Source organism: Perognathus longimembris, chromosome 24 (genome assembly GCF_023159225.1).
Source record: "Perognathus longimembris pacificus isolate PPM17 chromosome 24, ASM2315922v1, whole genome shotgun sequence".
In the NCBI taxonomy this organism is placed as follows: Eukaryota; Metazoa; Chordata; class Mammalia; order Rodentia; family Heteromyidae; genus Perognathus; species Perognathus longimembris.
This window is the reverse complement of record NC_063184.1, coordinates 15255730-15271677: the sequence shown is the minus strand read 5'-3', so window position 1 is coordinate 15271677 and position 15948 is coordinate 15255730. Positions and strand designations below refer to the sequence as shown.

The following is a 15948-nucleotide window of genomic DNA, read 5'->3' as shown; positions in this document are numbered from 1 at the left end:
GCATTTTCCCTTTAATGTTTCCAAGCCTAAATGGAAACCACAGACCTCGAGCCAGGTTATTTAATAATTGCATTAACTCCTAAGTATGTATTCTAAATGAGGGAACACTCTGACAAGGTTAAGCAAATTTCCTTTCATAGCAGTAGCCAACCAACTTTTTCAGATGGATAGTTTGTTTACAACTTATTTAAAAAATGAAAATGCTTGGTAGCTCATAAATCACAAGTACTAGTAGATTCATTTTCACAGGTGAACACATCCTAGGAAGCCTACTCCTAGATCAGGAAACGGCATTACCACAGTCCCAGAAGCTTCTTCATGTCCATCCTTTTGTTCACTATCCCATCACAGTAGCTTAAATTACATTCCTGTTGGCTGACTCAACTTTATACAAAGAGAATCATCAAACCTGGCTTCTTTATTTCAACGTAATATTTGGGCAATTGATTAATATTGGTATAGGTAGTTGAGTTGGCTCATTCTCATAACTATAACAACTCATTGTGAAACTACAAATCAGATATCCATTCTACCATTAATGAACACTGGATAGTTTCTACCTTGTAGCTATTGTGACTATTACTGCTATGAACATTCTTATCTCTTCACGGCTTTATGCCTTTTAGAGCACAAATGCACAACTTACTGTTGGATATATACAATATATAATTGCTATATCATAAGATAGAACCAAACTGAATCCTTAATGATATGGGGGGGGGGCGGGCATACTTGGTTTTGAACTTGAACTCAGGGCTGCATGCTTGCTATGCAGGCACCCTGTCATTTGAGTCATTCTTCCAGCCCAAATCGTCAGTACTTTTTAACTTACAGTTTTCCAAAATGGTGATACAAATGTACGCAATCACTGGTCTCATACAGAATTCCCATGGTCTACATCCACACTGACAAAAGGCAAGTTTGAAAAACCAGGCTCTGACTGCAATAACCAATACTCTTTCTCCTTTCACTTATATTTTATTTAAAGGTAAGAACTTGATAGTCATTGTCTTTTATAAATTCCATGATCTTTTCTAAGATTTTCATTCTTTGTTCATTAATGGAGTTTCCTTTTTTATACTGGAAAATATATCTGTGCTGAATGGAGGTCAGTAGACTTAGCAGTGTGTCAGAGGCCTCATGCAAATACTCATTTTCCTTGATCCCAGCCTCTTCCATATTTTCTGCATGGGTAAAAAGAACAGCAGTGTAATTCTTCCAAGCATCTCCCAGAAGTTCCTGAAAGAGAGATGAACTTAAATGATTTACCTTGGGCTATATTCCTCACACAAGGAGTGAAGGAGTTGATGTCCAAGTTAATTAGCCTTAAATCTGTGTCATGATATTTTAGAAAGCCGGTATGTGTAATAGGGACTAGATATGTATTCAAGTGTTATTAGCAAATAGAGGGAAACAAATGGGCTCTGAAGACATTAATTTTCCTGCTACAATTGAAATACAACCTAAATTCTACATGCATATCATCTGGTTATATAGAATGACTATAACATTCAATAACCATTCAACTCACTTGACAACCTCACCCTGTTAGAACTTCTAAATTCCTTTAAGTCAAAGAACCTTGGCCAAGGGAATCCTAGTGTTATTTTGTAAATGTCTACTAAGGACTTAAAATGACATAATATGGTTACAATCTATCAATAATCAGATGACCTGTAATGGAAAAGTTAAAATACATTTGGTGATTTGGAACAGCTACAAAATATCACTGTAAGCCTTATCCTTCTCACTGCAAATCCTTAAAATAAAAAAAAAAAACCACAAGTTATCAAATGTCTTCTAGTGTGGTTGCAAAATTTGAAGGCTGGTGTGCTTTTGTTTAGTAATACGTGGGAGTTGGTTATGTAATAAATTCTTTTTTGATTAGTAAAAACAGGATTATATGAAGCAAAAGTAATAGCATGTGGTAAATTATTCATGTAATATGAAAGGCATCTAGAAATAGCTACTTAACTTTTTTCATTATTTACACATTTATATGAAATCATGACAATATGACAGAAAAATAACGTTCTCCTGTCTGTACAATGCCATTACCAAAATATTTCCAAAGGTGCTACCAGCTTCTTATTGAAAGAAAAATCCAAAATGTCTAGAAATAAACATAACAAGAAATATCCAGGACTTCTACTACTCAGAAGAAAGGAAAACAACATTCAGTGTTTCCATGAACGATCTCTTCTAAAGCTCAACATGATTCTTTGTAGGAAACACTTATTTTCTTCATCATTATGGGAGATGCTGACACATAGATCTACTTACAGGTATGAGTAAAAACTATACCCTAAATTCTTTGAAAATAATGGCAGTTCGGGCAATGATTTTTAATGTGTGTAGCACACACAGAATTAGCACTTATGGCATTGAGAACTGAAAATGGAAAGAAAAGGAAAGAAGAAAGAGGGAGGAGAAAGAAATTAGGACTTATTAATATGGTAATACCCATGAAAACTGTAAAACAACATACTTAAAATTGGAAACATCTCATAACCATGGTAACTAATTAGAACTCCTGTTGTAGCCTGGCTTTTGTCAGCCATTTACATAACCACATCTAAGACTCTACAGTGAGTACTTTGTGAGCAGAATTCATGGCTTTCCCTATCAATCAACAATTCTAGTGTGATATAAACATAATAACAATCTGTTGAATAAAACTGAAATTTAGATTCTCATATAAAATTGAAGATTTTATTTATTTTTTTTAAAGATTTCAGTTTGAAGTTTCATCTCTGGTACACATTAGTGTCTTTCTGGTAAAGCTTCCCTTTTGCTCTGCAACTCATTGTGTTAGATTTGCCTATTGTCAGCATTTTCTATTTTTTACTTAGAGCAACTCCCTCTAGGAATAAGTTCAATATATTTTCCCCTTATCTGTTCAAAATTTGTCTAGCAAAACTGTAGAGCAAATTATGTACTGTTATTTATCCAAAAATGCTTTTCAATAAAAATATGAATTGGGGGCTGGCAATGTGGCTTAAAGGTAGAGTGCTTGCCTATCATGTATGAAGCCCTGGGTTCGATTCCTCAGGAGAAAACAGAAAAAGCCGGAAGTGGTGCTGTGGCTCAAGAGGTAGAGTGCTACCCTTGAGCAGAAAGAAGTCAGGGACAGTGCTCAGGCCCTGAGTCCAAGCCCCACGACTGGCAACAAAAACAAAAATATGAATTAAAACTTCAGGCCACCACACCATGGAATATTATTTTAAACTTTGCATTAAACTTTGCATTTTAAATATCATAACTCTTGTAAATGTATGTACTCATGTCAACAGCTTACTTTAATGGTGACAGGGAAAAAAGTCACAGGAACTCTTAAGAATTTGTCATTTTTTCAGTATATTTTCAAAGCTATCTGGTAGAGAGCAGCTACAGAGATGCAAAGGAAATGAACAATGGCTGTGTCAATTGCATTGTGCCCTTCAATTTTTTATGTTGAAGTCCTAGACCCTGTTCTTCAGAATGTGACCTTATTTTTTAACAGTGATCTCGCAGACATAACTGGTTACTGGAAAGTTGTTAGGGAGCTCCTAATCCAATATTGATTGTGTGTCCTTAAAAAACAGGGCAATTTGAACATATGCAGAAAGAATATCATATGATAATAGAATATCATATGAAATAGCCTTCTACAAGCCAAGGAGAGGAGTTGGAACAAATCTTGCATTCACACCCATCAGAAAGAACCAACCTTGCAAAGTGCTTGATTTAAGTAAACTCTTAGTTTCTGGAACAATAAATACCTGTTATTATTTATATATACCTTTTATTTATATATTTATCTGGTATTTTGTTACAGCAGCCCAGAAAACTAACATAAAAGGCTAAAACATTAATAAAATGCTACATAAGCCAGATATAGATTTCTGAGCTGGGTGCTGGTGGCTCACATTTGTAGCTCCTCAGGAGGCTAAGATCTGAGGATCACAGTTTGAAGCCCAGCAGAGCAGGAAGTCTATGAGACTCATTTCCAATCAATCACAGTACGAGTCAGAAGAGGTGCTGTGGCTCAAAGTGGTAGAGTGCTAGCCTTGAGCAAAAGGAGCTCAGGGACAATGTCCAGGCCCAGAGCTCAAGTCCCAAGACTAGCAAAAAAAAAAAAAAAATCTGGACTATTTACCTCAAGATCATGTGGAAGACCTGATAAAAACACATCAGAACTCTGAGTGCTAGAATTGAGGAAGATGAAATTTATAAACCACATTAGGTACTTTATTTCTTCTGTATGGATTTAATGAGGATCTATTGTGTTCTAAGGAGATCTCTTAAAAGAAATTCCTCTATACTTAACTAAACTTAGAGCTGAAGAAGGGGATAGACAGATAAGAAGTACTTCCAACTGGTTGTAATTGCAAGTGTTGTGATAGGAATTATATACAAGCTATAAAGGTTGATTGTCCAGTTGGGGTAAGGATGGAAAATAGAAGTGAAGAGAAGGGATCAAGAAAACTTTCTTTCCTGTGACAGTATCTTGGTGTGACTGTTGAAAATGCACAAGAATAACAAGGGAATTAGCATAGTGAGCATGACCAGGATTGCATATCAGGATATTGTTTCTATACAAATACAGATTATTGATCCTGATCACTCTTAGCTCCAATAGTTTCTCAAATTTAGATCCAGACTTGATACTTAGCATAGCACTGATATGATCATATGGATTGTCGTATTATTGAGATGTTTACCTGCAAGTCAGCGAATAGCTGCTGCCCTAACTCTTGAGCACCACACCCCCATCTGTTTATTGATTTATTGATTATTGAGCAAAGTAGGTCCGTGAGAGTTATCTTGTGTTAATAATTAAAATACAGGACTAATCTTGATGAAAATTTTATAATCATAAATGGTTTGGTTTCAGAGTGCTAATGGGTATGAGTGCATCTAGTCCTTTTGGGACTACTAGTTAGGATATAAACTGTGTTTTCCAGGAATGATGTTACTTCTCATTGAAGATTTCTGATCACCTTAAAGGAAATGCATGTTCAATAAATTGTTTTATACAATAGTCCTCTCTCAAATATGGATAAAATCTCTGTGACATAATCTCACTGTCTTTGTTTAGTTCATGGTTCTCTGTATTATGACCACATGATCCCTCTTTGTTTCCATTAGACATTTCCTGTTCTTTAAATGATTATCTTATTTAGGGGCAACGAGTCAACGCATCTCAGGACAATAGACTCCTAAGTTCCATGTCACAAGCTCATGTGTTCAGCCACTAAAAAGTTTTTACATATTGGTAATTATTTATGAAATGATGCTTATGTTCTCATCTGTGAGAGAAATTGCACTTTTGAATTTCTGCCAAAATCAAAATAGAATGGTTGATTTAGCTTATAATATTTAACTTGATTTTGGGCCAGACAATAGTTGAGTATTTGAAAATAGTACAGCATGGTGTATAGATATCATGTCAGTAAGCCAAACATGTTCACTATGGACACAGAGAAGTAATGGTCACAGTTGATGGATACCTTACACAAAAATAATCAAGAGCAAAATAGGTCCGTGAGAGTTTTCTTGTGTTGATAATTAAAATATAGGACTAAGCTTGATGGAAATTTTATAATCATAAATGGTTTGGTTAGAGTGATAATGGGTATGAGTGCATCTAGTCCTTTTGGGACAACTAGTTAGGATATAAACTGTCTTTTCCAGGAATGATGTTCATTTTCCCAGGACCTCACCAGCCCTGCCCCATTTGTTTGTGGTTGATGAAATCATAGCATCTGGAGTTTTTAGGGGGAAACTTAAAAAAAAGCCAAGTATTACATCAACTACAAAAATATTATCATAGAGAAGGAGGACAATAAGGGCCTTTGCAAATATACTTAATGTTATTTTCTTCCTCTTAGCCTACAAAAAATGCTATATCTTCCTTTTCAGGAAGCCTGACTAGAATCAGATTTGGAGAACAGTCAATCTAAAATGGTTTCTTCTCATAGGTGAGAGTATAGAGACCATGTTATGTTAAATTGCTTGGACAAAGTCATATGTTTGATTACATTTAACAAAGGTCAAATCCAGGACAAATGGTAGCAATAAAATAATAATGGCCAGCGCCAACATTTACTGTGTATTTGCCATATGCCAGTGTCTCCACTAAACAATTGACTACTGCTATACTAATGATAGCAATCTAAGGAATCCAATTAAGTAAATGTTATTATCATTCCCAATTTACTAATGAAGTTTAGCAAGGTTACCTATAAAAAAATTGCAGAGCAAAATAGTAGCTAAGCAAGAACTTGGACAGAACTCAGAACTGTGAGCTTCATCTCTATATGTCTCCCCTATCCATTTGAATGAGTACTCATCTCAATGTAGGGAAAATGACAGTTATAGTAATGAATTACCATTTTTTGTGAGTCTACTGCAATTTTGGCACATTGCTAAGTTTGCCACATTTATTAAATCTAATGCTCAGAAACAACTTTTGTGCCAATCTTGGAACTTGAACTCAGGGCCTGGGCACTGTTTATGAGCTTCTTTTGCGGAAGTCTAGTGCTTACCACTTGAGCTATAGCTCCCCCTCCAGCTTTATGGTGGTTAACTGAAAGAGTCTCACAGACTTTCCTGCCTGGGTTGCCTTCAAACTGCGGCCTTCAGTGCTCAGCCTCCTAAGTAACTAGGATTACAGCCACCAGCACCTGTCAGACCTCCTTAACATTGGTAAAATGTTCCCCATCTTCTAAGTAAAACCCAGAAAGTCTTATAACATTAGGCTTACAAAATGCCTAAAATTCTATCTAGCAACTAAGCCTTTAGTCTTTGTTTTGTATATTTGTGTCTTGAGCCTTTCACATACACATTCAAACTTGTAATATCAAAAGATGAGTTTTTTCATTATAAAACAAAAAATATACACCTTCAGCTTGCTTAGAAACAATAAAAATTCCTCTAAAAGGTGAAGAGAGGACTTTAGTTCATTGCTGGGTTAAGATTTCCAGTGCAGCTTGTTCTTTCCTTGAGGTGGCTGCATAAAATCTTCTCTGATATGTTATTTTTTTATTATGTTTTAACATTCAAATAATGTCCCCCAGAGCATTCACAAGAGTGAGTTGCTCCAATTTTGGAGCAAAGACTCACTGACATCTTCATAGTTTTGCTGTAAATTAATAAAGGCCTAAAATAAATAAAAGAAAAGATCATTTGAGAGAAATGGTTCAATTGTCACAGCCTATGAGTTCTCTGAAAAATATCAGAACATCATTTAGGAGCTATATTTAAAGAAAAATAAAGGAAATACAGTAAAGAAAAGGTAATTTTCTGGTTCTGGCCTTGCAAACAAGGCCAGTAGCAACATCCTGGTCAGCTTCAATATCTTGGTCAACAGCAACATCCTTGGGAAAGTGCAAAGAAGGGGAAGGGCAGAAGTTCCATTCTGCTTTCCCATTTGCCAAGAAAAAGGAATCCATGATATGAATGGAACCCGATGGACCTTAACATCTCCTTGTACCTTTCTATCAGCTGCTGGTTCTGTTCAATACTCAGATGCTGGCAGCTGCTCCTAATCTGTAAGCTAACTGATGGCTGTCAAGAGCGCCTGAGGCATCTTCAAGACATTAACAGCCTCTGAGACTGTCAAGCGGAGACTGTGGTGCATCCCCTAGAATATCGGCTCAGTACCTTCCAGAGGTGACAGGCTACTCTGCAATCAGGAAAATGAAATCGTGGCTGCTGAGTTTTCATAGAAAGTGAAATTGTTTGTTCTAGAAAAAGTTATTTCTGATCCAATCCTTGCCCTTTCCTATTGCCTCTCTGTCTTCAACTTCTGCGTTGGAATACAACTTAAGAAAGGCAGTTGTCCGAAAAGTCCATATGAGATTGTTTTACAAAGCCAGAGACAAGTAGCAATTAATTTGTAAAGCAATTGGGGGATTTCAATACTGTTTTATACTTTTAGGAACTGGGGACTTGGCTCAAGTAGTAGAACGATTGCCTAGCATTTGCATGACTCCATGTTCAATCTGAAGTACCACAAAAAAGAAAAGGAAAGAAAAAAGAGAGAGAGGAAAAAGACATGACAAGCAGAACAAAAGGGGGAAGGAAGAAGAGAAAAGAAATAAAGAAGAGAGGAGGGCTGGGAATATGGCCTAGTGGCAAGAGTGCTTGCCTCATATACATGAAACCCTGGGTTCGATTCCTCAGCACCACATATGTAGAAAAGGCCAGAAGTGGCGCCATGGCTCACGTGGTAGAGTGCTAGCCTTGAGCAAAAAGAAGCCAGGGACAGTGCTCAGGCCCTGATTCCAAGCCCCAGGACTAGCCAAAAAAAAAAAAAAATTGAGTAAGGAAGAGAGAGAGAAAAGAAAAACAAGGGAAGAGAAAAGAAAATATATCCTTTGGTGCTTAGAATTGGGAAAAATAGGACATATTCACAGAGGTTTTTGTGCATTTACTGACTTAACTGGATGACTGATGTTAAATGTTGACTTAATAATTTTAAATGAATATTAAATCTATTTTTAAAATATACTGATGCAGTAGATTCATGTTTTCCACCACCACTTTTTTTTTACCTAGGAGCAGAGTTTAAAATGTGAATTTTATTAACTGCAGGGTGGTTTATGGGCTTTCTTAGATTCCGTATTACACTTTAAGTGCAATCACTTTCCTGTCTTCTCTACTTTTATACAACATAGCCTTGATTTTTTTCAGGAGTTTGATGGTGATGGTTACTTCTTATGCTCTTATCACTCTAATTTTTTTCCAGTCATGGGGCTTGAACTCAGGGCCTAGGGGCTATCCTTGAACCTCTTTGTATTCAAGGCTAGTAGTGCTCTACCCCTTGAGCCACAGTGCCACATCTGTTTTTTTCTGTTTATGTGGTACTGAGGACTCAAACCTAGGGTTTCTTGCATGCTATGCAAGCACTCTACCACTAAGCCACATTCCCAGCCCTTACTCTAAATTTTTCCACTGGTGCTTGTGATTACCCATAGGACTTTATTTTTCAACTTTAAAAACATTCATCATTACTGAAAAAGAAAACATGAGTCTATCACGTAGAAGAACCTAAGAGAGTGGGGAAAATGTCCTTCAGTAGAACAAATGATGCTGTTTTTGTGGATATAACAGGGCTTGAGATTGGACCAGGAAATCAGAAGCATTATACAAATTCTTCTTGGGTGGGAATGGCTGTTCCCTGTTCTCCACATAGTTAACCTGCTGAGCTTCTAGAACACATGGCTTCTCTCCACTCAGTGCCTTAGGCCAGCTACTAAGTAAGAATACTGAAGCCTAGAAGTTAAATCTAGACAATCAGAGATTTGGATTTAGCCAACTAGATTCTGTCCAGATCCAGATTTAGTCCTGGGATTGAACAGAATAGAGAAGCTCAACAAACAGCTTCCAGAAATTGTTTATTATAGTATACCTGGGCCTTGCTCTTGTATAATTTTCCCAGTTAGACTGAATGTATGGGATCCTTTCACATCCAAACTGTGGATATACCAGGATGTTTCCCCTTACACAATTAAGATTACCCAGTTAAGCCTTCAATTTAGCAATTTAAGATACTAATCATAAGTCCAAGGAATTAATGAACAAATAAGAATGCCCCACTAGTCAAAGGTGATGTATGTCATTTATATTCTCTCAGAAACTCTTGTGGTCTTCTCATGGCTGGGAAGGAGCTATTTATGAAGCAGACAATGTATCTTACATTCTTTGTTTATTTTCTATAAATAGTGCAGAGCTCTCCCAAAATGTTCTCCATGATATGAAGTTCTTATGATACAGCCTCTTGCATGTTACACTACTTTGGGACATAATGCTTTCTTATGTTTTGACTCTTTCATTTGTCTGTTCTAGATTCTAGATTTGGAAAGGAAGGGCTTCATTACCCACCAAGCACTAAATTTCATGCAAGTGTTCAATGCTTGAGTCAATGGATGCACATCTATTTGTTGGTGAGTGCTAATAGATTGTCTCTTTAATGAATAAACACAGATTAGTATTTTAGTTTAATTGAAGCTCAAGTGTTTGAAGAAATAGATAGAAAGCTGTGAAAATGCAAACATGCACATTCTATTCTGGAGATGCTATGTCAGTAGGTCTTGGGTGAGTCTCTATATATATTTATTTAACAAACAGCCCAGTTCATTCTGATGCAGATAATTTAGGGATCATGACATACAGATTTATTCTGCAAGCCTTAGGACTTTGAGACTTAGTTAACCTCAGATTAGTATTGCAGTTTTCCTCCCTCTGTGACCCAGCTGCAAAATGATTTACTGAATTTTTCTAAAGGAAAATGACAAAAACAACTGGGTGTCTTAGTGGTAGAGTGCTTGCCTAGCATGCACAAAGCCCTGGGTTCGATTCCTCAGCACCACATAAACAGAAAAAGCTGGAAGTGGCACTGTGGCTCAAGTGGTAGAGTGCTAGCCCTGAGCAAAATGAAGCCAGGGACAGTGCTCAGGCCCTGAGTCCAAGCCCCAGGACTGGCAAAAACAATAACAATAACAACAACAACAACAACAAAAACCAGCTGGATGAAGAAATGAATCCTTGGACCTTTCCCAAAGGAAAATATCCTCCAGGTGGGAACTGTGGCAGCAGGGTAACTTCATCGTTGTATTACCTGAATCAGCTGGATGGGGTACGATACTTCCTGTCCACAGAAAGGGACATCTGCTCTCTGGACCAGCAATGCAAGGTGGAGCCCCTTTTGCCCAAAGTGATGTTCCAGGGCCTTTCTGATCTGCTGCTTCACATGCTGCATGCTCAGCTTGCTGTGTGGATAACCCGGAGTGTCCAACACCTGGACTTGAAGGATTATTTCTTGCCCTGCTCGACGCATGAAGCCATGGAGGTGACAGCTGCGGCCCAGGCTGCACTCTTGGGTTACAGAACATGGGGCAAAGTGACTGTGGAAGTCCGTGCTTCCCAGCAGAATGTTCCCAGCAGAACTTTTTCCACTCTGACTTCTACCAAAGAGAGCCAAGTTGATCACTACTTTGTTGCTGTTTGTCATAGCTGTGGATAACACAAAGGCACAGGATAAATAAGAGTCTACATTCACCCAATGAAAGGCTTCTATCTGGCCTGGAGCACTCCATATAGAATTGTTCTATGGTATCCACTAGGGGATTAAATCAAGGACCCCTTCTAAAACATATGGATGCTCCATGACCTTTCTTGGAAATGGCGTAGTATTTGTATAGTCAGCAAAATCTTTTTTCATAGTACTTGGGATAATCTCTAGAGTATGTCAAATACCTAATAGTTTGAATAGTTGTTCTATTTTGTTTTGTAGGGAATAATGATGAGGAAAACACAGTCAACATCTGATCAATACAGACACCTTTTCTTCTGAGTTTTTTCAGTCCACCATTGGTCGATTTCACAGATGCAGAATCCATGGATATGAAGGGTTGAATGTGCTACCTTTGATTTTCTTCTCCCTGATTCATAGTAGCAAGTAAAGCATGGAGGAGGGTTCCACAAAAGTGAAGATACCCCTCTGGAAAGCAGTGTGGAGGTTCCTCAAAAGACTAAACATAGAGCTTCCCTATGACCCAGCAACCTTGCTTTTGGGCATTTACCCAAAGGATTATAAGTGAGACCACACTAAAGCCACCAGTATGTTAATTGCAGCACAATTTACCATCTCTAAGATATGGAACCACTCCAGATGCCCCTCAGTAGATGAATAGATCAAGAAAATGTGCTACATATACACAATGGAATTCTACACTTTCATCAGAAAGAATGACATTGCCCCAATTGTAAGGAAATAAACTTGGAAAAAATCATATTAAGTGAACTGAGCCAGACTCAATGAAACATAGACTCTATGGTTTCCCTCACAGGGAATAATTAGTACAGGTTTATGCTAGTCACAGCAGAAGATCACAAGAGCCCAATAGCTATGTCCTTATGAACACATAAGATGATGCTAAGTGAAATGAACTCCATATTATGGAAACAAGAGTTATATCACTGTTGTAATTATTTTCAATATGCCATGTGAAACTGTAACTTTTTTTTGTTGTTCCTCTTGTATCCCCTTCCTGTGGTTGTGCCCACACTATCACTGTATCTCATCTGAGCACCCTAGATACTCTATATACTTGTATTAGAACTAGGGAAGGAGGAAGGGGAGGGGTAAATGAGGGAGGAGGTAACAAGTTATACACAAAATGTACCCAGTACCTTACATATGAAACTGTAACTCCTCTATACATCACTTTGACAATAACTAATTATTCAGAAAAAAAGAAAGTAAATAATACCACACTAAATAGATAATCTGGCATAATATGGCTCAGAAGCAAAGCCAGAAAGTCATTAGAAAATGACTCACTCTTGAATTAGAAACCAGTCATGGAAGATACACTCATTATTTCAGTTTTTAAAACAATGACCATCACTTCCTGCCTGTCCATTCTCTGAATGCACAAGTGTCACCTATAGTCATCTTTCCTTACTTTCTGAAAGCTTCTCTTTTGTGAAACACCAATAATGTCAAAGATGACTCCAGTGTCACTTTAGTTAATGCCTTTTGTATAACCAAGCAACATTCTGATGAATGTGAGAACTACTTATAATTTTTGTTATCAAATAATTGATAACTCACTCGGCACCAGTGGCTCATGCCTATAATCCTAGCTACTTAGGAAGCTGAAATCGAGGATTGCAATTTGAAGCCAGCCTGGCATGAAAGTTCACAATATACTCGTATCTCCCATTAAACACACACACACACACACACACACACACACACACACACACACACACACACACACACACACACACCCCAGAAGTGGAATTGCAGCTCAAGTGGTAGAGTGCTAGCATTGAACAACAACAACAAAAGCTCAGGAGCAGCTTCCAGGCCCTGAGTTGAATCCTCCAAACCAGAACATGAAAAATGGATAAATCATCTCATGGTCCATCCTTGTAAAGTGTTGACTTTTTAATAAAGAAAGCAAAGTCCTGTGCAAGTTTACACAGTGAAATGAGAGGAGACTACTGGGTGAATCTACTTGATTTTCAGGCTCTGTCAAGGGCACTCAGTCCGTTGTAGAGAGCATAAGCTCTTCTAGCACTTAAGGTCATGAATGATTTTCATTGGCTCATTGACAAAGGTGCTCAAGCTGCTTATTCAGAAATAGACATTTAAGTATAGCAGATTTATTATTTTTTGCTAATGACTTGTAACTAATAGACAGTTTTAAATATCTTAAGCCTTTTCTGTCTTCTAATTCTCTTCACCCCAACATTCTCTGACATAAACATCTGAAAGAGCCTCAGCCCACCCTCCATTCCATATAAAAATCACTTGTTCTGAATGTTTTTCAAGTCAATACCATCTTATTTATCTGTGCCTACTGCACAGTGTAGCAGTTGATTTTGTTTTTATTTTTACTCCGGAATCAAGTGTGTGGTGGCATTTTTAAAAAGCAGAACCTTATAATCCATTTGCTGTGGATCACTTACCTTGGAAGTGTTTTCAGTCTTGGAAGTGTTTTCTTCACAGACTCCCAAGAACTGGTACAGTTGTGCTTTGATATGAACTTTAACCCCCTAACAGTAATATTGTACCAGTCAGGGACTGATACTGCACTATTTTATTTAGTTAATCTATTACCCGACATCCTCTTTATAAGAGATTAGTTGTCTTCTAGTCAGCGCTGGCTTATGTCACCTGACAGACTTGTAATTTTAATAGATACTTCCTGAAGTTGCTCATTCAAGGATTAAATTGTTTGATTTACTGTGTTTCTGATAAATGACAATTTCCCTACATTAGAAAGGAAAGCAAAATCTGCAAATATTAAACATCATATAAAATATTTTTAATTTTTCCATTTTAAGTTGTAAAGTCCATCATCATTACTTCATGAAATGATTCAATAGAAGACTGCATAATATTATGTTCAATAAACAGATCGTGACACGTACAGTATTAAGTTTATAAATAATTCAAATTTCTCCAAGACTACTTCTTAGGCTACTTTTATGTAATTGATATGTACAGTCTTATTCTTATTGATGAAATCACAAGCATGTTTATCTAAGCACATGAGTTTCATATCAACTGATGATACTATGGTATAGAAAAGGATTATTTGAGCACACACTGTTTTCATATCAACTGATGACAACATATTATAGGAAAAGAATATACTTAACTATCAATTATCAACTAGTTTTTTCTTAAAATTTGGGTTTTAATCTGTAATCAAAATTCTAAGTTGATTTTTTTATAACTTGTACTTTCCCAACTATTTTCTTGTAGTGGGTTAAGATACAGAAAGCTTATTCTATCTGTTGTATCTCTCAGAGTCTATGAACTATGGATTTCTGTGAAGGGAACTTAGAGATATGTGGGTCATTGTATGGTTTTATGTGCACAACACTACAGAGTCCTTTTCCTGTGTGAATATCCAGCAAGGAAAACCTGAACTGGATACATTCATCTGACAAGCACAGTGGCTTTCCTGAAGGAATAGGAGAAATAATTTCCCCCAGGTGGCAGTAGTAGCCTGCTTCCTAAGAAGTGATTTTTGCAACCGAATTTATTGTAATTATCTTCCTCAAATGGTAAACCAACTTTTGTTAAGAATCTACATTAGCACATATTAATTGTATCTTTTTTTTTAAAGAAGGGCAAAACCAAAACTTCCTTTATATGTTCCTTACAAATACAAGCATGAAAGATTCTTGTATGTTTAAATGCTTTCCTCTGAAGTCACAGTTTTAAGTCACTTGGTGAATTCAATAACTGCTAAAAAAATTAAATCCTAATTCATAAACTTAGGTGTAATTTCTAAAATGTTAAACAATTTCTTTTAGAGCCAATGCAACTTTTAGAGTTGAATGAACCTCAAGTCAATAGAAGAAAAATTAATTAATGTTAAATGACAGTGAAAATTTGATTGCTATTTTTTTAATCCAATGAAGGAATACTTTGAGAATTACCTTTTCACTGGTTTGGTTAATTTTTAATCTATCTCATGTTTTTAACCTATCTCGTAGTAGTTGCCTCAATTCAGTACAATGTATCTTAGTCAATGTCACCATTTCCATCATTTCCCCCATTTATCCTTGCCTACCAATCCTAAATTATTTTGCTCCACTTTCACATATATACATCAAATATTATGTCTGTATTCCAAATGAGTCTTTTTTTTTTTGGCCAGTCCTGGGCCTTGGACTCAGGGACTGAGCACTGTCCCTGGCTTCTTTTTGCTCAAGGCTAGCACTCTGCCACTTGAGTCACAGCGCCACTTCTGGCCATTTTCTGTATATGTGGTGCTGGGGAATTGAACCCAGGGCCTCATGTATACGAGGCAAGCGCTCTTGCCACTAGGCCATATCCCCAGCCCCTCCAAATGAGTCTTATTATGGAAATCTTTTGACCTGTAACAGTTTGACCCAAAATATTCTTAGTTTTAAGTGAGCCTCAGTTTTTATTGGTTTGAAAATTTGAACTCTTTGTTGTGATATTTCTTCCTGTAATAGTAACAATCCATAAAGTATTGACCAAATTTTGTATTTATAATAACATGGCTTTAACATTGGCCAACACTAATCCAAGTTGAGATTCCTTTGAACGACAAACTGGCTCAATCTGAGCTAGTTTTAGAGTAAAGAATCAAATCTTACCTTTCAACATTTAGTTTTTGTTCAACAGTTCAGCAGCAATGAGGAGTTCTTGGAGTAAGGAAGATGGCTATTTCTGGATAGGAATACTTAATGAAATAATTATCTTTTAAAAAATATAATACTAGGTCTTGGACTTAGGGCCTGGGCCCTGTCTCTTAAATTTTATTGCTCAAAGCTTGTGCTCTACCACCTCCTACTTCTGGCTTTTTACTGGTTAAATAGAGATAAGAGTCTTGTGGACTTTCCTACCTGGGCTGGCTTTGAACTATGATCATCAGATCTCAGCCTCCTGAGTAGCTTGGATTACAA

At 36.9% G+C, this 15948-nt stretch overlaps 1 protein-coding gene and 1 long non-coding RNA gene across 2 annotated transcripts; one reads left to right on the top strand and one right to left on the bottom strand.

The window, feature by feature from the left end:
* Positions 1-672: 672 nt before the first annotated feature.
* On the bottom strand, positions 673-13545 carry Gimd1 (GIMAP family P-loop NTPase domain containing 1). The gene is made up of 3 exons (XM_048333688.1): positions 13478-13545; positions 10607-11003; positions 673-1239 (listed from the first exon to the last, which is right to left on the bottom strand). Exons 2-3 carry the CDS (start codon positions 10997-10999, stop codon positions 979-981), a joined length of 654 nt encoding a protein of 217 aa, XP_048189645.1. The 5' UTR covers positions 11000-11003; positions 13478-13545; the 3' UTR covers positions 673-978.
* On the top strand, positions 10192-10626 carry LOC125341632. The gene is made up of 3 exons (XR_007209028.1): positions 10192-10293; positions 10373-10378; positions 10524-10626. It is a non-coding gene; the product is annotated as an uncharacterized LOC125341632 (long non-coding RNA).
* Positions 13546-15948: the final 2403 nt, after the last annotated feature.